This window comes from Antechinus flavipes, chromosome 3, assembly GCF_016432865.1.
Source record: "Antechinus flavipes isolate AdamAnt ecotype Samford, QLD, Australia chromosome 3, AdamAnt_v2, whole genome shotgun sequence".
NCBI lineage: Eukaryota > Metazoa > Chordata > Mammalia > Dasyuromorphia > Dasyuridae > Antechinus > Antechinus flavipes.
In genome coordinates this window covers 613,805,917-613,828,918 of record NC_067400.1, presented here as the reverse complement: position 1 = coordinate 613,828,918, position 23,002 = coordinate 613,805,917, and the positions used below count along the sequence as shown (strand labels likewise).

The 23,002-nt window shown below is 61.4% G+C and overlaps 3 protein-coding genes across 5 annotated transcripts in view; all 3 read left to right on the top strand.

Annotated features, from left to right (window-relative positions):
• Positions 1-13,805, top strand: part of AKT2 (AKT serine/threonine kinase 2) — a 29,464-nt gene extending 15,659 nt beyond the window's left edge. For both annotated transcript variants that reach the window (XM_051989200.1, XM_051989201.1), the window contains exons 5-14: positions 2,654-2,807; positions 3,230-3,361; positions 4,158-4,223; positions 8,897-8,965; positions 9,246-9,368; positions 10,357-10,485; positions 10,567-10,781; positions 10,868-10,955; positions 11,179-11,281; positions 11,526-13,805. In XM_051989200.1, coding sequence (XP_051845160.1) covers positions 2,654-2,807; positions 3,230-3,361; positions 4,158-4,223; positions 8,897-8,965; positions 9,246-9,368; positions 10,357-10,485; positions 10,567-10,781; positions 10,868-10,955; positions 11,179-11,281; positions 11,526-11,605 — 1,159 coding nt within the window. In that variant the 3' untranslated portion in view covers positions 11,606-13,805. The remainder of the gene's footprint in view (positions 1-2,653; positions 2,808-3,229; positions 3,362-4,157; positions 4,224-8,896; positions 8,966-9,245; positions 9,369-10,356; positions 10,486-10,566; positions 10,782-10,867; positions 10,956-11,178; positions 11,282-11,525) is intronic.
• A 2,923-nt stretch (positions 13,806-16,728) lies between these two features.
• On the top strand, positions 16,729-20,170 carry CCNP (cyclin P). Of its 2 annotated transcripts, XM_051989205.1 has the most exons (8): positions 17,840-17,930; positions 18,025-18,091; positions 18,175-18,290; positions 18,793-18,882; positions 18,984-19,139; positions 19,247-19,405; positions 19,518-19,672; positions 19,898-20,170. In XM_051989205.1, exons 1-8 carry the CDS (start codon positions 17,925-17,927, stop codon positions 20,091-20,093), a joined length of 945 nt encoding a protein of 314 aa, XP_051845165.1. In that variant the 5' UTR covers positions 17,840-17,924; the 3' UTR covers positions 20,094-20,170. The 2 variants fall into 2 exon arrangements, with proteins under 2 accessions (XP_051845166.1, XP_051845165.1); XM_051989206.1 differs by lacking the exon at positions 18,025-18,091 and having other exon boundaries at positions 16,729-17,843.
• A 103-nt stretch (positions 20,171-20,273) lies between these two features.
• TTC9B (tetratricopeptide repeat domain 9B) lies at positions 20,274-22,901 on the top strand. The gene is made up of 3 exons (XM_051989217.1): positions 20,274-21,072; positions 21,820-22,002; positions 22,606-22,901. The coding sequence occupies exons 1-3, from the start codon at positions 20,691-20,693 to the stop codon at positions 22,719-22,721; spliced, it is 681 nt and encodes a 226-aa protein (XP_051845177.1). The 5' UTR covers positions 20,274-20,690; the 3' UTR covers positions 22,722-22,901.
• The last annotated feature ends 101 nt before the right edge of the window (positions 22,902-23,002 follow it).

Below are 23,002 nucleotides of genomic sequence, written 5' to 3'. Positions count from 1 at the left end.
GTCCCTTTGTCTCAGTCTCTTCTTCACGGGGTGTCGATGTCCGACCCCCCAGAGTGTCGGCTTCTCGCGGGTGGGGACTGTCTCATTGCTGTGGAGCCGGCGCCCAGTGCAGCGCCTGGCACCCAGTCACTGTGGGCACTGCCAGTTGAATCCAGCTAGGATTCGTGGCTCTTGGTCTCAGGGAAGCCTGGATCAGAGGGTCACGGATTGGACTCGGGGACCCTTAGAGGCTCTTGCTTGGAGCCCCCGTCTTACAGAGGAGGAAACTGGGGCCCGCTCCCTGAGGCGAAGTGAGCCCGATGGGGGTCGAACCCAAATTGTCCTCCTGCCGAGGAACCGTCACGGCCAAGCCCGGCGCCCACTTGGCCGTTCTCTGCCACTTTCTCTGCCCCGGGCTCTTGGTCCTGCCAAGGAGGGCTTTGGACGAAGTCCCAGAGCTTGACCCCTGCGCTCCACCCCCCCGCGCCAGTTGGAGCTTCGCCTCCAGGACAGTGTTTTTGACCCCTGCTCTCCCTTTCCTGGGACGCGCGTCCCCTGTTAGAGCTTCCCGCGGGGGGAGGCGCCTGCAGAACTTCCCTCACGGCCTGAAGGCTTGGTGGACAGGCTGGGCCTCCCGGCCTCTTGGCCCAGGCTTTAGGGTAGAAAGGAACAGAAGGGCTCGTCTTGTCCGTGTCTCTGGTTCACGAGGGGACCGCCCTTAGGACCCCCTCCCTTAAGCTAAGGAGGCCGCCCCCCGGCAGCTTTCTTTCTGAAGCCGGACACTCTCGGGGCCAGCAGCGATGTCCCACCCCCTGCCTAAGCCGGGCCCCGCGGGAAGCTGGGAGCTCTGGGACCCGGAGCCCCGCGGAGAGGCCACAGCGCGGGCCTGGAGGGAACCCGAATGTCAGAACCAGAAACGGAACGGCCCCACAGACGGGAGCCCACGAGGGCTCTAACAGAGGAAGAAGCTTCCCAAGGAGTGACAGGCCCGGCTTAGGCCAGAGCGCACGGGTGGGGGTGGATGGGGCGGGAGAGGTGCCCGGACATGGCAGGTCCCTCTGGGGGGCCAGAGCCCGGTGGGATCCTCCTGGCCCAAGATGTTAGCTGTAAACCCTTCCTGGGGACCTGTGGATCCTGGCCCCTGGGCAGCAGCTCGTTCTCCAGAACATCTGCGGCTGGTTGTGGCAGGGAGAGCAGGGCAGGAGAAGGCAGCAGAGCCGGGGCTCACTGGGCTCCCCATAGGCTCCCCGGGGGCTCCTCATCCCTGCAGCGGATAGAGATTGGCAGAGGAGCTGGAGGGGATGAGGCAACACATCAAGGACCGGGCAGGGGGAGCAGAGGGCTCAGGAGAAGTCACTGACCTTGCCCAATGCAGTGGAGAGCAAAGGTGGTGGGAGGGGAAGGGGGAGGAGAGGGGTGGGGAGAGAGCCCCTCCTCCTCCCCCAGCAGGCGATCTTGGCATCGGGCTCCCCCCAAACTGCCGGCGACTGCTGCCCTGCAGGGCATAAGTGCCAGCGCTGCTGTGGCATCTGAGCTCTGTGTCACTGCCCCCAGAAGAGTTGCAAAGTGCATTCTGCCCGCTGGCCAGAGTGCCCGCGGGTCAGTGCCCGCCGGGCAGGGCCCCTGCAGTCTGCTCCTGCTCCCACTGGCCCGTGGCTCTCAGGCCCGACTGTGCCCATGGGCTTGGTCCATTTGACTTCGGCGAGCCCTCCCAGGGGCCCCTGGCTTAGCGGTGCCCAGGATGTGACTGCAGAACCAGCGGGACCCTCCAGGCCCCAAACCCAGCCGCTCCCCCCTCCCCCCCACGGGCCTCTGTCCGGGACTCGCTCTGAATCCAGTGAAGGCAGAGACTCGATGAGCAATTAGGCAGCTGTGGAGACTGAGGTCCCCGAGGGAGGGAGGCCCAGGAAGCTCCCTTGCCCTTCTGGAGAGCTTACCCGGTCACCCGTCCTGGGGGCCTTTAACGAAAGGGGCGCCACCCTGGGAGGGGGCCCGGAGCCCGGGCCAGCTCCCTTCATAAGTAGTCAGGACTCGAGCACTTCCCTTGGCTTCCGTGGAAGGGCTGGAGATGACCTGGGGTCTCATTTGGCTGGGCACCCCTCATGGCGGCACCGAGGCGGCCTGCATGCAGCGCGTGGCCCCCCAAGCCACCGGCTCGGGCCGGGGCAGCCCCGGCCTCGGAGGGCCGACCCTTGGCCTGTGAGCAGTCTGCCCCCCCCCCCCAGGGGGCGCCACAGTGACCAGGGGAAGAGCAGCCAGGACAGAAACGTAATCCTGCATTGGGTCAGAACCAAAAAGCAGCTCGGGGTGGACAGGCCGGGCCGGGGTCGGAGGTTCGCTCAGCTCCCGGGGTTGTGCAGTGGGGGAGGGTGGGCGGGCTGTGCTCAGGCCAGAGCCCTGAAGTTCGGCGCATGGGGGGGGGGGCGGGAATGGAGCCGCTCCTCCGCTCAGGTGACAGGGCACCCCCCCAGCCTCGCCAGGAGCCTGAGGCTTATTGTCCAGAACCGCCGGGGGATCTGGGGAGGACGGGGGCGAGGCAGAGAGCGTCTGGCAGGCGGGGGACGGCCACACAAAGGCGGGGAGGTGGGAGTGTGAGGGGGAGGGACTCTGCAGGCGGGAGAGGCCGGCTCCGGCCTGCTCATGGCCCGGGGTCTTCTGTGTCTGTGCTGCTCAGGGAGGAGTGGATGAGGGCCATCCAGATGGTGGCCAACAGCCTGAAGAACCAGGAGCCTGTGGAAGACTCTATGGACTACAAATGTGGCTCCCCCAGCGACCCCTCGGTGGCTGAGGAGATGGAAGTGGCCGTCAGCAAAACGCGGACGAAGGCGGTGAGCACTTGGCCCGGGGAGGCCGGGGAGGCCGGGGAGGCCGGGGAGGCCAGTCCCCAGCCCCAAGCTCCCCCTCGGGTGAGAATGTAGCAGGTGCCAGCCGGGCCTCTCCAGTTTTGGAACGAGGCGGTTGACTGCTCCAGGAAGGAGTCTGCGTGGATTGTGGGACTGGGCCAGGGAGATGAGCTGCTCCCTCAGGGAACAAGGGAGGGAGTAAGACTCATGCCCGAAACTGGCCGCCTTTGGGCCCCCGGCCCTTGGGTGTGTTGGCTGCCTGATGTTCCCTCTATGGGGCCTGGATGAGGGCGGGAGTGAGAGTCCCACCCGGGGGAGGGGGGGGGAGTTGCCAGTCTGAGCAGTAAGGAGCAGCCCCCCCCCCCCCCCAGCCCTGACTCGGTGCCCTTCCTCCCCGTCCCTCACAGACCATGAACGACTTTGATTATCTCAAGCTTCTGGGCAAAGGCACCTTTGGCAAAGTCATCCTGGTGCGGGAGAAGGCCACGGGGCGCTACTATGCCATGAAGATCCTGAGGAAGGAGGTCATCATCGCCAAGGTGGGCCAGCCAGCGGTCGGCCATTTCCTTCTCCCGCTCATTTGACCGTTGAGGGAACTGAGGCAGACAGGGCTAAGGGACCCGCCCAGGCTCACAGCTGTTAAGCCTCCGGGGCCTGATGCCGACCCCAGGCCAGTGCTGTGCCCACTGGGTGCCCACTGTGGAAGCAGGCTCGCCGCACCTTGTGGCTGAGACGGGCAGGAGCATGCAAGCAGTCTGGGCGGGCACATAAAGGGGGGACACGGGTGCCCCCTTGTGGCTCCAAGGAAAACGACAGCAGGTCTATTCATGTGGCAAGGGAGAAAGCCCCCTCCAAACAGGGCCCAAGGACAAGGAAACCCCTGGTTTGTCAAGAAAAATCCCACCATCTTCCCAGGGTGGTCCCCGCTCCTCGGGGCCTGAGGCAGGCTGCTAAGGTGAGCTCTCAGGAGCAGGGGGCTATGGATAAAAGGGAACAGGCTGATGCTCCTGCTCCAGGTCCCCCAGGGGCCACTGACCTGCCACGCCTCCAGGTCGGGGGTGTGGCAAGTGGGCGGCACTTGGCCACGAGCCGGGGCGCAAACACCCCCCACTCCTGGCCCTGCCACCTCCTGCCTTCACGTGCTTAGATGAGAAGGCCCGGGGGCCCCTGAGCTGAGGGTGCCTTGTTGCCTAGTGACTGCTTGGGCACTGGGCTTCCCTGTAGTGGGAGCAGGTGACGCCAACTTTCCCTGCTGGGCAGTGGCTGCCAACGGGCCTTGGAGCCGTTGGCCAGGCTGTCGGTGAGCTCCCATCGCCTCCCTCTCTCTGTCCCCAGGATGAAGTTGCCCACACGGTCACCGAGAGTCGCGTCCTACAGAACACCAGGCACCCATTTCTCACAGTAAGTAAGTGGGGTCTGTCCATACAAGCCCCAGGGAAGGAGACTGACCCTCCCTGCAGCGAGAGCAGCAGGATTCAGCCCTGATCCCTGTGGGACACTCAGTCGCTTCCTAGGTGGATGAGCCAAATGAGGCAGCCCTGTCGGTGGGACTGCGAAGGGCATCTCTTTTCTTGTTGGTGCCGTTTGTAAGGTCATGCTCACGTCCTAACCCCTCCGGCCCTCCGACTCCTGGTTAACCCGAAAGCAGATTGGCTAGGAGATGGTCCCGGCCTGCCTGCTGGAGCAGGAAGTCTGGCGGGTCGTGGGCAGCGCTGACTTCCCTAGCACCCACCTTGGTCTGTACGTCTCCACCGCTGGGGGCCGCGCTTTCTGAGGCCTCCTATGGGGAGCTGTCTGGAAAAGCCGGAGATTTTGTTAAGATAAAGCAGCCATTCAAGTGGCTAACTTTGGGCAAGGTCAGTTATTGACCATCTTCCTCTCTTTGAAACGTTGAACATCAGTCCCTCCAAGTGTCAGCGTAATCGCCTGCAACAGAGACTCCTCTGGGTCCAGTCCAGCTGACCTTCCCCACCTCAGTCCTGGGCAGCACCGTTTCCACTTCTGTGATGTTTACCACCCTCACCACGTACACCCAGAACCATCCTCAGAAGCCCTGAGCCGTCTGGTCCGTTTTCTCTAGAGATGCCCTTGTGGGCTTGAGGTTCCTAGCAGGGGACCCTATAAATGCCTTGGGTGATGTTGCCCACGGTCCTCCCAGCGTCCTTCCCTAGAACATCGCATACGTGGCTTTGTTCTCTAGCTCGGCCCTGCCTTTTGTTTCCCTTTTTCCTTCTAATAAGGAGACTTGGTGTTTGCTGGCCAAGAGTTTATGGGCCTCCTTATTGTCTGTTGCCTTCTACATCCGTGGCTCCAGGCTGGTTGGATGTGAGTCTTCCTCCAGTGGTAGAAATCATGGACCACCCAGAGCTTGCCCTTGTCCTGTCCCTGGCTCTCCACATGGGCAGCCCAGACTGTGGGTCAGCCGTTATCTCTAGTGCTCCTACGACACGCCTGGCCCACCTCCTTTTCTGAGCCTCCATTTCCTCGTGACCTCTTGGATGCTACTTCTGGAGTCCAGGTTGCCCCTGGTAATGGGCTGCTCTGTTTAGATACCCCCCCTCTCCCCCCGCTGCCTTTTGGATCACCTGCAATTTTGGTTCTTCGGCGATGGTGGTGTTCCGTTATTCACAATCCCAGAGCATCGGCTACTAGGGCCTTGCTGTTCAGCAAGCAGTGGGGATCACCGACGGCACAGCAGCCTCTGCCCAGGTCCTCCTCCTCCCATTCCCGTGGAGCCTGTTTCTGGTGTCTGCACAAACTGCAGCTACCAGTGCATGAGGACAGAGGGCTGCTTGCCGGATAGTCACTGTTTTCAGCCAGCTGCTTTTCCCACCCTGCACTGTTGTGTGGTTTCCGGAGTGACTGTGGGTCTCAGAAATGGCTCTTTAGTGTTCCAGGGTTCAGTGTAATCAATGAAATGTCATTTGCACCCATAGAGAATCCCTTGTCCACATAGACTCTGCCTGATGCCGCCTACTTGATGGAAGGGATTCCTTGACTAGGTGTGCATCTCCTTCTCTCAGAAACCCCGGGCAGAGCGGGCACTAGCCTTGGCTCTCGGGCACTAGCCTTGGCTCTCGGGCTTGCTTCCCGACCACTTTTTTGCTGCCACCTGTCCCTCGGGGTTCACCTGAGCTGTCAGCCACTGGATGTGGGTCACATCTATTTATACTACGCCTTTAAGATTTTCTCTTTTCTTCAAGGAATTTCCTTTTCACTTTTCCAAGTCATTTTTTACCTTTATCTTGAGACTTCGCCGTGAACAAAGTCGTTTCCTCCAAGAGCCCAGCCTTCTGTTGGATCGAGTTCACCAATCCCCATGATTTCTGTCTTCATGTACCCCTGGAATGGTCACATCTTTTTAAAAAATTGATGCCTTTTTTTTATATCCCCTTAATCATCGAATTATATTCTTTCCCCTTGTAACACAGACTAAAAAGAATAATTTCTTAGAAGGAACGTTGATCACATCTCACAGTATCTGCAGCATTCCCATAAAGGAAATACTCCCGTGATCCTTACAAGAACGCGCCATTGCTTTTGCTCTTTAGGCCCATCTGTTTACAGTCATTGACCATCTACTTTTTTTTTTTTTTCCCAATCCTTTGCTTCCAAAATGCTGCTTGGAATATTTTGGTGTTTATGGGGCCTACATTTCTGTGTTTGACCTCTTTGGATCATATTCCGAAGGGAGAGATCTCTGGGTATAGAACATTGGAGTCCCTTGGCTTTCCAAAGTGCTGAATGCATTCACAGCTGCACCAACAGTTCATGAGGGTTTCGTCTCATCTTACACGTCACCGTTATTCTTTTTTTTTTTTTTTTTTGGTACATTCTTCTTTCACCATTGCTCTTTACTTGTGTCACTTTCGTGATCTTGAACCCTGAAACGGTTCTAATCTCCTGTTGTTCCATCTCCCTTTCGTCTTCACTGGATGCGGGACTTTATGTGTATGTGGCTTTATGGACTTGTCCGGATGGTCTCGTTCAGGACGGGCAAACCCCCGAGCTTGCCGTCCAGGACGTATAGACAAGTGGATTCCACCCTGCAACGTGTCACGTCTGGGCCAGTTGCATTTTTCATAAGCAGAGAGACTCTTGACTTTGCCCAGACATTCAAAAGCTCAAGGCCTAACCTAGATCCCGAGGGTTCTCAACTTGAGATGTCTCCCCGGGCTCCCACCAAACCATTTGGAATCATAGTCTGGTCCATTGGATCAGCTCAGGAGCCACCCAACTATCTTTGTGGTTGTTCGGTCGTGTCCCACTCTCTGTGACCCCATTGGGGGGTTTCTTGGCAGAGATACTGGAGGGTTGGCCATTTTCTTGTGCTTCTCACTTTCAACCACCCACCCGAGGACCAGAGTCTGTGTCGACTTGGTCTGGAGGATCTGGAGGATCACTGACTTTGTTTTGAGAGTATCCACATCTGCCACGGAACGGTATTTCTGGTTATCTTGGTGTTGACTGTGGCCTGTGCGTGTGGCCTGGCTCCTCCGAGAGAGTGTCACAAACCTCCGGCCAGGAGGCGGTCCTTCGGGGTCGCTGACAATGAAGCCTTTGCCTTCTTTGGATGACGACGCTTCGCTCAGCACATCACCTTAATGGTGGAGGACAGAAGGTCCATAAAGTGCCCGCATTCAGACGAAGATCTCTCGCCAATCTCAAAGGCCAGGCTGGGGGCATCAGGCCCTTCCTGCCCCTGGTGCTGCCCTGCCCTGATGAAATCCTTCGGGCACTGTTGGGCTTTCTTCCCGCGGGGCTACACTGGACCTGGCAGGTTTTCTGTGTTGCTAAGAACTGCATCCAGGACTACACTGAGAAAGGCAAAGGATTCAGGGTCTGGGCACGTGTTTGTTGAGGCTATAGAACCACAGCACGGAGTAGAGGAAAAGCGCCTTCTGCCCATCCCCTTCCAAGGTGGACGGCAGCTGGGAAAACAGTGCCATGTCGAGGGGTCCCACCAGAGCAGCTGACCCGGTGCTACCCTCGCTGAGGATGACAGTGGAGCCTCGGGCCCAAGAATATCGCGGGGTCTCCTCCGGCCACCGGCCCGTGCAGGCAGAGAAGCATCTGTCGTCTGGTCCCTGGCTCGGAGCTGAATGGCCCAGGCATCAGGCCATAGTCATTGGATACTGTTGCCCCTGGCAACCTCCATGTCGCTCTCTCGGGTCCTCCAAGCCCTGCTGATCATCTTGGCCCTTGCGGTGTCTTCCCAGTGTTGGGTGCCTTGGGTTTGCTCCTTTCTCCAATCTCAGTTCCGATTTGAGACCTTGTGCCAACTGGGCACTGCCCATATCTGCTCTTGAATGGGGTGGTCAGCCCCTGTTTGGCCCCCACCTCGATTTCCTGGGTGCCTCTCCTGGTGGGTTCTGAGTGCTGGCAGACTTCACTGTCCCTACTTGGGGGGCTGCTGCATTCTGCCAGCTTCTTGGTGTATCTGTAAGAGGGGGACATCTTCAGTTGGGGCCCTGCTCTGGTCTCCTGGTCTCTTCCTGTGATCTCGGGCCCGCTAACCTGGCAGGACTCTTCTTGCAGTGCCTCTCCCCCTCTCCCCCAGTCTGGCTGTTGTTGTGCAGGGCTGGTCTAGAGGGAGTGCTCTCTTTTGCTCATCTTGGGCATCGTTGGCCCCTCATCGGCCGGCCCCCCTTGGGTTCATTGCCGCGAGGAGGACGTGAGAGAGCCGAGGTCTTGGGTGAAGGGGGCTGCCAGCTTCACCCCTCCTTTTAGCCCCTGTGTGTTCCTAGTGGATGAGGGTGTAGCCCCCAGGCCACGGAGCAGCGCAGGAGACCCTCCTCCCCTTCGGTCTGATACGTGGAAGCATGTAGGGACTCTCCATCTACCTGGGTGTCTGTGGAGGGCCAAGTGAGGGGAGCGGTGCACGGAGGGGGGGGAGGCGGGGAATCCCAATCCAGTCAGAGCCCCTCGTTACGCCGAGCGGCCCCGGATGGCAGGGGTGTCCACGGCGCAGACCTGGCTGCTTCCATACTTTTGGTGTTTGGTTTGTGAGGTGCTCCCTGTCTGGTGACCTCTTTGGAGGAGGGATCTGGCTGATCTGGGGTCTCTCTCTCCAGGCACTAAAGTACGCCTTTCAGACAAATGACCGCCTGTGTTTTGTGATGGAATATGCCAACGGCGGGGAGGTGAGGAGCCACATCACTGGGACTCGGGCTAAAAGAGGCCGCAGGACTGTCGTGGCCGTGGGCAGAGGCAGACGGGAGCTTGGAAAGTGGAAGCAAACGGGGTGTGGGGGGGAGAAACACGGGGAAGGCCACGGGGCAGCAGAAATCTGGGAGTGGCTCCCCCCAGGGGGCTGCGGGCCGGCCTGGTCTGGGCTGTCTCCCTTGGCCAAGGGTGGGAGGACGGGTGGGCTGGGCCTGGGGGAGGGGCCGGCCTCATGCCAGCCTCCTCTGCCGCCCCCAGCTCTTCTTCCACCTGTCGAGAGAGCGCGTCTTCACGGAGGACAGAGCGCGGTTCTACGGGGCTGAGATTGTCTCTGCCTTGGAGTACCTGCACTCCAGGGACGTGGTCTACCGCGACATCAAGGTGAGCGCGACCCTTGGCCGTGTGGCGCGGCCTCCGCCGCCCCCCACTTCCTCCTTGCAGCCCCCCGGCAGTTGGAGGCCCGGAGTGTCGGGGCCCACTTGTGGGTCGCTGCAGCCATTGTGGGACCTCTGCTGTCTGAGGGTCAATGCAGAGGGATAAGACTGGCGGGGAGGGCGAGGCTGCAAGTGCATCGTTGGGGTGAGCTTGCCCAGCTCCGTGCTCGCCAGCTGTGGGCCGGGGGAGGGACAAAAACCTGGGTTCGAATCCACAGCCACAGCTGAGGAGGGGGAGGGGGCCAGGGTGGGAAGGGCCAGAGGGTGGAGGACCAGGTCAGGCTGGATGTTGCAGGGCTGCCCCAGCAGGCAGAAGGTGGGGAAACCCGGCCCAGGAGGAGGCCAGGAAGAGTCCTTGGCGATTTCTAGACTGAAGGATGAGCTGCTCCCTTGGAGGCGCTCCCGCCCCCAGCCAGGCTCTGCTCCCACCAATGGCTACCTCCCTCCGGGGTCTCGTGGCTGGGGGCGCCAGGGGTTGGGCTTGCTGTGTGCTGAGCAAGTGTGAGCTGGAAAGGCAGATGCTTGGGGAGCCCGGCCCCTCCTTCTCCAGCCGGGGAGGCCTCGGTCTTCCCTCCCAGGCCGCCTCCTGTGGCCGCTGGGAGCCAGAAGTCACGGCCCTGCCCTCGGTGGTCCCTGGCAGTGCTCCCGGGCGGTCCCTGGCAGTGCTCTCGGGCGGTCCCTGGCAGTGCTCCCGGGCGGTCCCTGGCAGTGCTCCCGGGCGGTCCCTGGCAGTGCTCCCGGGCGGTCCCCCGGCTTCTCGCCCCCACGGGCCTCGTCTGTAGAGATGACGAAGCCCCCTCTGCGGGGCGGGCAGAGCTGGCGCTCCCCCCCACCCGTCTGGGTCCCCAGGGACTGACTGGGCCCTCGCTGGCAGCCTCGGCTCAGGCCTTGGCCAGGGCACTGACCGCCGGCCTCCCATCCCTGCCTCCCTTCAGCTGGAGAACCTCATGCTGGACAAAGACGGGCACATCAAGATCACCGACTTTGGCCTCTGCAAGGAGGGCATCACGGACGGGGCCACCATGAAGACCTTCTGCGGCACCCCGGAGTACCTGGCCCCCGAGGTAGCTGAGGGAGGGCCCCCCGTCCCCCCTCCCCCCGCCCCCCACGCTGGGCGGGGCTGAAGGCCTTCTTCTCGCCGCCAGGTGCTGGAGGACAACGACTACGGGCGGGCCGTGGACTGGTGGGGGCTGGGCGTGGTGATGTACGAGATGACGTGCGGCCGGCTGCCCTTCTACAACCAGGACCACGAGCGCCTCTTCGAGCTGATCCTCATGGAGGAGATCCGCTTTCCCCGCACGCTGAGCCCCGAGGCCAAGTCCCTGCTGGCCGGGCTCCTGAAGAAGGACCCCAAGCAGAGGTGAGCCCGGGGACGCCCCCGGGGGGCGGGAGGCCAGGCCGAGCCCCCGGGCCGGACCTCGCCCTGAGCTCCGTGTGTGCCCGCAGGCTGGGCGGGGGGCCCCGGGACGCCAAGGAGGTCATGGAGCACCGCTTCTTCTCCGCCATCAATTGGCAGGACGTCCTGCAGAAGAAGGTAAAGGATGTCTCCCAGGATCCCGGCGGGCGCCCCCTCTGCTGGAGGCCGCCCTCAGCCCCCGGCTTCTCCCCTCCCAGCATGCTCTGGGGGAGCTTCCTCTGCGGGGCCCCGTCACAAGGGGCTGTAGACCCAAGGTCGCAGCCCGGGGATGGGGGGGGTCCCTCTGGCTCCTGGCGAAAGCACCGGCCCTCAGTGACCCCCCCCCCCAACTCTCCCCCAGCTTCTGCCCCCGTTTAAGCCCCAGGTCACGTCAGAGATTGACACACGGTACTTTGATGATGAGTTCACGGCGCAGTCCATCACCATAACCCCCCCAGACCGATGTAAGTAACCCCCTGTCCTCAGCGCAGTCAGGGCCCCCGCCACGGGTGGGGGATGGGGGTGGGGGCTGCCTCCTGGGGCCCGGGGTGGGGGATGGGGGTGGGGGCTGCCTCCTGGGGCCACGGGTGGGGGATGGGGGTGGGGGCTGCCTCCTGGGGCCACGGGTCAGGGGAAGGGGCTGCCTCCTGGGGCCCCGGCTGGGCGCTCTGCCCTGGCGCTGAGGCCGGCCCTCTGGTGTCTCTGCAGACGACAGCATGGGCTCCCTGGAGCCCGACCAGCGCACCCACTTCCCGCAGTTCTCCTACTCGGCCAGCATCCGGGAGTGACCTGCCCTGAGGAGCCCCTGCGGGCGGCTGCGAGGCTACAGGCCCCCCTGCCCCTCCCCCTCCCCGGCTCCCTTTGCCCCTGCCCCCCCCTACACATGCTTTTCTCTCCTCACCAGTGTGGCCCCTGAGGGAGCCGGCCCTGCCTTCGTCCTCCTTGCCTGGCGGTCACTCGCTAGCCCCCCCGGCCGTGGGGAGAGGGCAGCTGCGAGCCCCCCAGGGCGCCTAGGGCTGGGGAAGCCCAGCTCTGCCGGCCTTGTGGCCTGAGGGAGCTCCCAGGTGCCCCGGCTGGCTCTCTCCTCGGCGGTCACTAGGGAGACGTGGCCGGCCCTGTCCCTCGGGCCGGGCAGCCAGGAGCTCTTCCAGCCCTCCGGGGGAAGCTTCGATCGCCCGGGACTCGTGGGGGCGCGGGGCCCTTCCTCTGGACCGAGCAGCGCCGGCCCCTCCTCGGGCCTCCGTCCCCGCCCGGCTCCGCCCTCAGACCTCGCGGGGAGCCCGGAGGATGCCCGGCTGTGGCCCCCTTGCCAGCGACGGGCAGGCAGCTACTAAAGCAATAATGTCTTGTACCCAACCAGCCTTAAAGCCAGGTGCCCCAGAGCCGGGGTGCCTGCTCCTGCCCGCGAGGGGCCCGCAGCCAAGGCCACCTCTGACGCGGCCGGCACAAGGACGGGGTCGGGGGGGTCTCCAGTCTCTTCCTCACTGGATGAGACTAGCTGGGGGGCTCACCCCTTCACCCCCCGCTGGCATCAGCCGTGGGCATCCCGGGCTGGCCAACGGGGGAACGGGGCCCGCCTGGGTGAGTTTGGGGGGGACCCCGGGGCCACGGAGCAGGGAGGTGTGGGGACCTGCCTTAGCATGTGTGCAGGGAAGTGGGGCACACTCGTGTTCCCCTGCCCTTGCCCCTTTCCTGGACGTAGCCTCCTGTCCACCCTGGTTGGGGTCCCATCCCCCACTGGGAACTGGGGACCCTCTGTCCCAGTGCCTTATCTGGATAATGTCACAGCCTCCCCAGAGTGAAAGGTCAAGACCAGGGAACATCAGGGATTGGAGGCCTGGGGGACTTTGGCTTCTGGGGGGGTGAAGGCTCTGGTACAGCCTGTCATATCCCCCCCGCCCCCCATTTTAGCTTGCTTTCCTCTCTTTCAGTATCTTCATCTCTCCCTCCTGGGGCTTGTCTGGGGCATCTTCTGTTGGTCCCAGGCCCCATCCCCTTTCCTCAGTCTCCCCCCAAGCTGCTGGCTGGGCCAGAGCTTCAGCTGACTGGGGTGCCCCAGGGCCGGACTCCTGGGGGTTCCACTTCAGCCCTCATGGAAGGCTTTGGGTTACAGCTATAATAGGAGGTAGTTGTTGCACCCCAAATCCAGATCCAAGGTGGGAAGGGCCAGGTCAGGAGGGCCTTGTGACCTGGGGCCCCTGCTTTGGGTCAGGCTCGGGGCACTCACCCCACCCCACGTCCCCAAGGACTGAGGTGGGGGTTCAGAACTGTTACAGATTACTTAAGCATCAGTGTTCAGGCCCCTGGACCCCCAGTGTTCCCCCTTAGAGTTAGGGGGCGATGGGGACATTAGGTCAAAGTTCTCGGTCCATTGCTATCCTCGCTGGGGTGGATGTGGACGAGGGGCTTCGGCCCCATTTCCCTTTCTGCACCTCCCGAGGCCTGTGTCCCCGGGGTGCTAGAAGAGCCTTAAGATGGGCCCGGCTGGCAGTGCCCCTGCAGAGCCCGGAGTCCCAAGGGGCTTGGCCCCGTGCCTCCCCGGGCGTTTCCTCGTGCTCCGGGTGGGGGGATGTCCCGGTCTCCCCCAGGCCCTTCTGCCGCGTTCTGGAGCTGGCAGCAGGGAGGGCCGGGCCGGGCGGCGGCTCCTGGGGTCTCGGCCCCTGGGTGTGCGTCCATATACATATGTATGTGTCTGTTAGGGATGGGCCTTCTCTGGGCCCCCGGGGTGGGCAGAGTGGGCCGGGACTAAGGGACACTTTCCTGGGCTGCTGCAGCTCCCGGGGGCCTCCTGGCTGCCTCCTTGGGTGGGGGGTGTTTTCAGTTTGGGGGTGTTCTGTTTTTCCTCATGATGCAGGGGAGGGGACCGGAGGCCAGGAACGGCAGAGGCTTTGTGTGGGGATATTTTTTGTGTTTGTTTCTGTAAATCATTTTAGCTACTTTCTTTCTCCTTGAATTTGTACGGTACAAACAATTAAAAAGTTTCTGACAGATGGAGCGGTTCCGTCTCTGCCCAGGGATGATCCCCCTACATCTAGAACCCCTGAGATAGCAGTTGGGAAGGCCCACTTTGCCTGAGCCCGTCCCCCCGTCCCTCCGGCCGAGTCCCGTCGGCCTCCAAGGCCTGTGCTTCAGCAGGCCTTCCCGGTGCTGGGCTGGGACATCCTGGTCCTCGGCCTCCCCGGGTCAGCCAGTGAGTGCCCAAGTTCAGAGGGTCCCAGGGGAGGAAAGGGGCCGCCGCCGAGCAGGATCGGGGGAGAGCCTCGGGGACGTGGAGGCTGCTGCGGGATGGTCCTGCCAAGCAGGATGTGGCAGGCGGGGGGTGCCACAGAGGCAAGAACGCCAGTCTCAGCCGCGAATGCCGCGCAGAACTGGCACCTCAGATCGGAGGGTTGTTCTCTACTGACTTGCCATGGAGAGATAGGGCAAGATCGGGGTTTTGAAGGGGCCTCGGAGACTGAACGAGGCCTGTCACCTGCAGTGTCCTTGGCAGGTACCGTCCCACCTTTCTTCTGAGGGCCTCACCAGGCCGTGCAGCATCCCCCTGTGGGATAGTCTGGCTGGGAAGCTTTGTCTGATTTCTGGCCTCAGTCTGCCCCTTTGAGGTCAAGGGACCATTCCCACGTGGCCCCCTTTGTATCTTGTCTTGGTGCAGTGAGCACGTGGGGAGCAGTAAGAGGAGGAGGCTTATTTATAAAGCACCTATCAGTGCTGGGCACTTTTCGAACTCAACCCTCGCCACAACCCTGCTCCCCATTTTATAGTTGACAAAACTTGAACAAATGGCTTGCCTAAGGTCTTGCAACTTAGTATCTTGGACTTGGGTCTTACTGATTCTAAGCCCAGCCTTCTCTTTATTGCCCCCCCCTCCCCACTTTAATAACATTTAAAGGCTTCTTGCCTTGAAACTAAACCTGTTAGGCTCGAGGCAGCCTGTTTGCTTCCTTGGGTTCTTTAACACTGCATTTATAATCCACTCAAACCCCCAAATCTTTTTCAGAAAACCTGCTGTCTTGCTATTACCTCCCCCCTTCGATACTTGGGGAATTGACTTTTTGAGCCAATGTGTGCCTTTACATTGAATTTCAAAATGTGATCTTGACAATTTTTTTTAACAGTAGCTTATTTTTCCAAATACATGCAAAGAGAGCTTTCATCATTCATCTTTGCAAAACCTTCTGTTCCAGATTTTTCTCCCTTTTCTTCCCCTTCCTCTCTCCTTAAGACAGCAAGCAATCTGATATGGTTAAACATGTGCAGTTCTCCTAAACATATTTCCATATTCGTCATGCTGTACCAAAAAAAAAAAAAAAAAAATCAACTCAAGAGGGGGAAAAAATAGATAAAAATACGGTGCTTTGATCCATATTCAGTCTCCACAGTTTTCTCTCTGGATGCATTTGTCCCTATATATATACCCTTCTATCAGAAGTCTCTTGAAATTGCCTTAAATCACTTCATTGTTGAAAAGAGCCACATCCATCAGAATTGATACAGTGCACAGTGTTCTCGGTTCTGCTCATTTCACTTTTCTTAAATCAGCCTGCTCTTTTTTTTTTTTTTTTTAATGCAGTTGGGGTTAAGTGACTTGCCCAGGATCACACAGCCAGGAAGTGTTACATGTCTGAAAGCAGATTTGAACTCAGGTCTTCCTGACTTCAGGGCTGGTGCTCTATCCACTGCGCCCCTTAGCTGCCCCCCTCATTTCTTATAGAACAACAATCATGTTACATCCACACACGTCAACTTATTCAGCCGTTGCCCAGCTGATGGGCATCCACCTGCTCAGTTTCCAGTTCTTTGCCGCTATACAAGGGGCGGCTACACGGTTGCACGTGCGGTGATCAGATTATCAAGTCCCTCTTGACCTTGATGACTCGGCAGACAACATTCCCCCCAGCCCTTTGTCCAAGTCCCATCCCGATGATGGGGAGGCAATGTGTCCCTGAGCACTGGCCAAGCCCCGATTTCCGGGATGCTGCACAAGAAGTGAGGGGGTTGCCGGGGCTCGCTGCTGAGATCACTGGGACTCCATTTAAAGTAGAGGAAAGAGGTCCAAGTAGGAGTAATGTAGCTGAGCCTTCTCTCATGATTCCTGTGATCAGACCTGGCCCTGGGCCTTTGGAGCTGGCCTGCCCTGGCTCCCCGCTGGGTCTGGGCCACGCTCGCCCAGGGCGCCTGAGCCGGGTGCCAGCCCTGTGACCCTGGACAAGGGACCACTTACAGACCCCTCAGCTAAGGGTGATAGAGCAGATGGGCTCCTCGGGCCATTCCAGATTGGAGTCTTCCGACCCCTTGGAGAAGGGAAGGAAGTTTGGGATAATCCTGGACTCCAATGGGCACTGGGCACCTGTTTGGGCAGCCCTGGGGGCTGTGGGCGCACGTCCCCTCTCCACAGTCTAAGGAAGTCCCTCACATTTGCTTAACCCGCCCCACAAGTGCTTTGGCCACCTCCGATCGGCTCACCTGTTGCCAGGTGAGGTTGGGACGGTTAACAGTGGCAGCTCTCACTTAGGAGGAAAGAGGACTCCGGAGTCCAGGCCTCCAGCTGTCAGCACTTTGCCTCACCTGCAAACACTCTCCCACTGCGTGGTACTCAGAGATCTATCAAATAGCAAGCATTTATTAGGCCCCTACTGTGTGCTACATGCCCTTTCGTAGCTTCCATTCTTTGGAGGGAACTCCTGCACATTTAAGCATATGTAGCCTACAAAATAGAAAAGTAGTGAGGGGGAAGGATGCCAGCAATTGGAGGGATCAGGGAATCCAGGTTCAGGTTTGAAGAAATAGGGGAAATCTGTGTTGGGGGAGGGGGCAGAGATCGCGGAAGAAGGGGCCAATTGCAGGAATCCAGGAGAAGCAAATGGAGAGCATGGGAGGGACCTGGGCGGGTGGGCCAGGGAGCCAGGTGCTGAAGTTAAAAGGGGCTTTGAAAGCTAGTTCTAGAGGCAATGGGCAGCGCCATGGAAGATTACTTCGCAGCTCTTTGGAAGATGATGGGAGTGGGAGAGAGGGAAGAGAGGCCCAAGGATCATGGGAGTAGTCAGTGTGAGCAGGCTCCAGGGCCTGAACTGAGCGATGACTGGGAAGAAGGGATGGATACACGTTATCTGGACAATAAAAGCAAACTCCTTGAGAAAAGGGACTGCAGGATTCTATCTTCCCATTCCCAGGAAATCTTCTGAATGTTCACAATTCTATGGAAACCTCCATTCAACTGACGAATCCAAGGCCTAAAGAGATTGCAGGGACTTCAAACCCTTGGCACTAGGAGGACTTAGCATGGTCCTTCACACTTTCCTCCACAATGGGAACCCGGCTGGGTGACAGCAAGAGCTGAATTCAAATCCTGCCTCAGATATTAGCTATGTGACCCTGAGCAAGTCATTTGACCCTGTTTGCCTCAGTTTCCCCATCAATGAAATGATCTGGAGAAGGAAATGGCAAACCACTTTCTTTCCCAAGAAAACCTTAATTGGTGTTAGGATGTATCCCACACGACCGAAAAACGACCAAACAACAAAAATAAAATTAAAAAATTGGCGTTTTACTCCTAAGGAAACAGACAAACAGATGAATTGACTTGCCGAGGATTAGACAAGTAGCCTGAGTTCGGATTCGAACTCGCGAAGTTATTCTCCAGACTCCAGGACCAGTGCTCTATGCACTTAGGGCGCTTCTAGTCAGCCGTTCGTACCCAGAGGTCCGGCCATTTGGAGAAACCAAACGAGGCAGGGCTTCGGCTTCGTTAGCGTGTAACCAAGCAGCAACGATTTCACCTGAACACCCCGGGGCCCCGGCAGCCACCGGCCTGAATCTGGCACGACCAATCAGGACCGCGCTCTCCACGGGAGCCAATCGCGGGCACCCTTCGAGGGATTACGTAAGTGCTAAATAGAGCGACGCCCTTGCCTCCCGCTGCGACCAATCAGAGTCGTAGCTGTAGGGAGCCCAATGGGGCGGGGCGGATTGCCTCGGGACCAATGGTCCCGCTTCCCGGGAATTTTCAAGGGGGCGAGCTAGAAGAAGGTAGGTCCCCCGCCCCCATTAAAAGGCCCAGCCCAAAGCCCTTCCCCAGCCCGCAGCTCTGCGGCTCCGTGCGCGGCCAGGATGTCGGTGAGCCCCGCTGCTTCCTTCGCTTCCCCTCCCACCCAGCCGCCTCTCCCTTCTCCCGGGAAGTGCTGAGCCGGGGCTTTCCCTCTCCTTGCAGAGCCCCGTCAAACCCACAGCCCTAGAAAAGCCCGTCGCCGCTTCCCTCCCGGGGACAGCGCCTGCCGGTAGGAGCCCCAGGCCGACAGCTTGCGCGCGGCACGGGCCGTCTCCGTTCGGGCCACGGGCCCCTCATGTCCTTCCTTCGCAGGTCTTCCGGAGCGGGCCGCGCAGGCCTGGCCGCCCCCCGGGCTCGCCGAGGCGCTGGCTGCGCTGGGGCTGGACGGGGAGCGCGAGTACGCGGCAGATATCTTCGTCAGTGTCATGGTGAGGCGAGAGGGAGGTGGGCGCTGGTTGGCCCCTATGGTCTCCCTCTGTAAGCGGCCTGTCCCGATTGGCTAGAACTCGATGCGGTGGCCAACTGGGCCGGTTCCTATTAAGCCGCTTAGGGCCGGAGCCCTAGGTCCCTTCCCCGGCTTCCCCCTGACCCTGTAGCGAGGAAAACGGGCTGCTTTATCTTAATAGGTGTCCAGCAGGCGGGCTGGAAGCTGGGGAGTGGGCCACTTAGGGCTCTTTCAGGGGCATCGGTGTTTAGTCCGACACTTGAGACATTTTTAGTAAATTAGCACTTATTAGGCGCCAACTGGGTGCCAGGTACTGTGCTAAGCCCTGGAGAAAAGGCAGCCCGGCTCTCACAAGGGACACGGCGTGCAAAGCACTGCGTTCAAACAGGGAGGTTCGCCTCTTTCTCCGCTTTGCCACGTGTTCAAGCCTCGGGGAGTGGACCCTGGGCCAAGTTCTTCCAGCTGCCCCTCGCCCCCCTTTCCAGGCAGGCCAGGCGCTCCCCAAGAAGGACTTGCCTCGTGCGGTGACTGCGGAGATGCGCGCCCTCGTGGTGGACTGGCTAGTACAGGTGCACGTAGGTAGCGGGGTCGGGGCCTGGGGGGAGAGGGGGGTCCCCGAGCCGGGCCTGGCTCCGCCCCTGCGCCGGCCTCAGAGCCCGCCCCTTGGCCTCCCCAGGAATACCTGGGCCTGGCCGGGGACACGCTCTATTTGGCCGTGCACCTGCTGGATTCCTACTTGCGCGTGGCCCGCGTGCCGCTGCGCCGCTTGCAGCTGCTGGGGGTCGCCTGCCTCTTCGTGGCATGCAAGGTGGAGGAGAGCGTCCGCCCCGAGGTAGGGTCCGCCTGAGGAGAGACGGGAGGGGCGGGGCAGGGGGAAGGTTTGGGCGGCCCCGCACCCACCCACGCACTCCCCGCTTCTCCTCCCTAACCCCGCTCCAGCCCGCCGCCCTGTGCCTGCTGGGTGCCGGCTCCTTCTCCCCGGCCCAGCTGCTCCGCGCTGAACGGCGCCTCCTCAGCCGCCTGAACTTCCAGCTCTACTACCCGGGCCCCCTCCTATGCTTGGGCCTGCTGGCCGCCCTGGCCCGGAGCCGGCCGCGGGTGAGTGGGGTGGGGCTGGGCTGCAGGAAAGAGGCTGGGGAGGGTCGCGGCGGGAGGAGGGAGAGCGGAGGGCGGAGCTGGAGCCTTCCTCTGAGCCCTAACCCCCTCTCAGGTTTTGCTCCTGGCCACCTATTTCCTGGAGCTCTCTGTCCTGGAGGCCGAGGCCGCGGGCTGGGAGCCGAGCCGTCGGGCCGCTGCGGCCTTAGCTCTGGCCCAGCGCGTGCTGCTGCACGAAACCGGAGAGGCCGCCGAACTGGGTCTTTACAGGTACTGCCTCTTGCCCCAGCTCCTCCACAACGTGCTTTGAGATCCTTCTAGAAGGAAGAGCGCTGAGAGATCCTTCTTGGGCAGAAGGGAAGGTGGGATTTCCAGGGAGGGGAAAGAAGCGGGGCAGGACTCTTGGCTTCCCAGGGCCCCTGGGAAGAGTTTCTCCACTCTGGCCTCGCTCACTTTTCCGTTGCCTCTTTTCCTTCGTCCTCGCCTCCCCTTCAGCAAGGCGGAGCTGGGCCCCATCGAACCCTGCATGACCCGAGCGGCGCTGCGGGGTCCGGCCCCCGGCCGGGCCGCTATCTTTCTCAAGTACGCGAGCCCCCAGAGGCAGTGCATCAGCCTCATCGCCGCCCGCCTGCTCGCCGGGACCTGCCCCGCGGCCCCTGTCAGGGAGGAGGGGGAGGAGGGGGTCTCGTAAAAAAAAAAAAAAAACACCAAAAAACCAAAACTGTACGTCTGTGTATCTGCCCTTTTAATAAAAACGTGGTTTTTAAATTCTGACTTCTCCCTCCCTTTTTGTCGCGTCCATTTTCTCCTCGACCTTAGCTCCGTCTAGCAAGAAATGTGTCGAGAAGGACGTAAGCTCCCGGGGGACGAGGGGAGCGGAGGCGGAGCGTCCCTGGGGTTTTTGCCGATTTCCCCACCCGCTCCCCTTGCAGCCCTACTAGGAGGCCGGCAGGGGGAGCGAGCCCTGTTTAAAGGGATGCCCGGGGCCTCGGAAAAGGGCCTAGGAAAATCTGCTGCTGCTTTTCCTCTTCCAAAATCCGAGGTCCAAAACTCTGGGCTGCTGGGATTGCCGCTCCTTGGGGGAGAGAGGGGGGATGGGAGGACGGAAGCGAGAAAATCGGGATTTGGGTCTTAATTGGGAGTGGTGCATTCGAGGTAGAGGGAGGCGTTGAGAAAAGATTCCCCAGCCCCGCAGGAGTGGCCCGAGCCCGTGACGGCGGCGTCTAGGGTGGGGATGGGCTCCCCACAGTTGGTGATGCGGCGGCTTTAGTGCCGCGAGTTTCCCACAATGCAGTGCGGTGCGCTGTCCCCGGTGCTGATGCTGAGTGCAGCCCCTGAGCCACCGCCTCGTCCGCCGCCCTCCCGCTCCCCACCGGGCCCGGGCCCCCGCCATGGCGCGGGCCCGGAGGCCTCGGGAGGCTCAGGCGGAGGAGCCCTGGAAAGCAGCCTGCGGGCCGCCGTGGCGTTCAAGGCCGAGGGCCAGCGCTGTTACCGAGAGAAGAAGTTCCGCGAGGCTATTGGCAAGTACCACCGGGCGCTGCTGCAGCTGAAAGCGGCTCAGGGAGCCCGCCAGCCCGGCCCGGGCTCCAGCCCCGCGCCCCCGCGGCTCAGTGAGGAGCAGCGGCGCCTCATGGAGAGCACGGAGGTGGAGTGCTATGACAGCCTCACTGGTACGGCCGGGGGCGGGGGGTGGGGAAGGGGCCGTAGCGCGCGGCGCCCCCCCCCCCGGGGGGCTGGGGAGGCTCCGGGGAACACAGGGGCAGAGAGAGGGACGTTCAAGGAGAGGCAGAGGCCAGGGCCGTCCGACCCCGGGGTCTCGGGATCGGGGAAGTCTGAGGGTGGGGAGTCACAGGTGGGCTTCCCCAGGACTAGAGTCCGCCCCTCCCCACTGCCCGCTCTCCACCCTGCCTGCCAACTCGTGCTGGGCAGGGGGTGAAGAGACAGCACCGGGAAGAAGCGGGAGGGAGCGAGGGAAACCACGGGGGCACCCCTCAAGAGAGCTGGCTGAGGCTGTCTGAGGGGGCCGGCCGGCCCTCTCTCCAGTTCCCCCTAGCGGCCGCGCGGCTTGGTGCCGTCTCACGTGGCCCCCTCAAGGCCCGCAGCGCCTCCGACTGCCTCTCGTCCCCAGCAGCCCCTTTCGCCCCGCGCCCGCGGGGCTCCCTCTAGCGGCTGCCCGCGTTAATGTCCTAGAGCTCCCACTCCGCCTACCCCCCCACCCCTGACCCTCGGAACTGTTCCTCCCCCAGTCCAGCCCTTTTATTCTCGGGCCGTCTCCAGCGCTCTCCAAATGAGATCCCCAAGCACCATAAGGCCCAGGAGGCGTCCTCCGATGGGGGCTTGCATGAATTAGAGGAGGTCAGTGGGGAGGGGTTGGGCTCCAGGCCGGCTGGAGGGCCACTCTGACCGTCCTGCCCCAGCGTGTCTGCTGCAGTCGGAGCTGGTGAACTACGAGAGGGTGCGGGAGTATTGCTTCAAGGTGCTGGAGAAGCAGCGGGACAACTTCAAGGCCACTTACCGGGCAGGTATCGCCTTCTACCACCTGGGCGACTACAGCCGCGCCCTGCGCTACCTGCAGGAGGCCCGGAGCCGCGAGCCCGCAGGTGAGAGCCCGAAGAGAGGCCGCGGAGAGTGTCCGCGAGACTGCCTCCAACGCCGGCCAGCTCGGCCACTGGCCTCCCAACCTCAGTTTCCCCATTCGTGAAATGGGGTCGAGAATGGCCCGGACAGCCTTGGGAGGAGAGAGGGCTTTTGTAACGTGAGCTGCTGCTACGTTATTCTGGCTAGTGGGGATCAGGTGGGGGAGGGAGGGAAAAGAGGAAGGGGAAAAGGCAAAGGTACTCCCCCCCTTCCTAATTCCCCTCCCCCCAGTAAGACCTCAGGCAGACACCTTTCCCAAGATACGCCCCCCCCCCCCCCAAGCAGATGCTCTCTGAGCGCACCGAGACACCCACTCACAGGCGAAGAGCGGGAGAGAGGGAGGGAGCGATCTCACCTTCCCCCCCCAGATCTAGACGCTTCCCACACAAACTCAGGCAGCCACAGAGCCCGGCTAAATTCAGTCGCACAGAGACGGTCACGTGGGGAGAGTCCGCCCAGCAACCCAGAACCCGCGTTAGATCATCCCCCCGCCCCCGCCGGCCCCTCCCCCCGAGGTCACCCCCCACGCCCGCGGGCCAGCCCCCAGCGTGACCTTCCCTCCGCAGACACCAACGTCCTCCGCTACATCCAGCTGACCCAGCTGCGGATGAGCCGCTGCAGCCGAGAGCGAGAAGCTGGGGGCGGCGGGGGCCCCGCCCGAGCCCGAGACGTCCTCGGCTGAGCCCCCTCCCCAGGCCCGCCTCGCATGCAGGCTCCGGACTCCGGCCGGAGGAGAGGGGGGAGGGCGGAGCTGCCCCTGCCTGTGGGCAGCTTTTGTTTATCCGCCCCTGCAATGAGGGGGCTGCGCCCGCCGCGGGGGATTGTGGGGAGGGTCCCAAGATAATAAATGTTCAAAAGTAAATGGGGCAGAGCCTTTGGTGTCCGTTACCTGGGTGACCTGGGGCCATGCGCCAAACGGGGTGCCAGAGGAGCAGGGACCGGGGGGATCTGGGCTTATGGGTC

Excerpts from the sequence above, each read along its gene's own strand:
- CCNP (XM_051989205.1), top strand. Across the intron at positions 18,291-18,792 it reads ATATCTTCGTCAGTGTCATG|GCAGGCCAGGCGCTCCCCAA; the intron begins GTGAGGCGAGAG and ends CCCCCTTTCCAG. Across the intron at positions 19,406-19,517 it reads TGGCCCGGAGCCGGCCGCGG|GTTTTGCTCCTGGCCACCTA; the intron begins GTGAGTGGGGTG and ends ACCCCCTCTCAG.
- TTC9B (XM_051989217.1), top strand. The coding sequence starts at position 20,691 with ATGCAGTGCGGTGCGCTGTCCCCGGTGCTGATGCTGAGTGCAGCCCCT. Across the intron at positions 21,073-21,819 it reads GTGCTATGACAGCCTCACTG|CGTGTCTGCTGCAGTCGGAG; the intron begins GTACGGCCGGGG and ends GTCCTGCCCCAG. Across the intron at positions 22,003-22,605 it reads CCGGAGCCGCGAGCCCGCAG|ACACCAACGTCCTCCGCTAC; the intron begins GTGAGAGCCCGA and ends TTCCCTCCGCAG.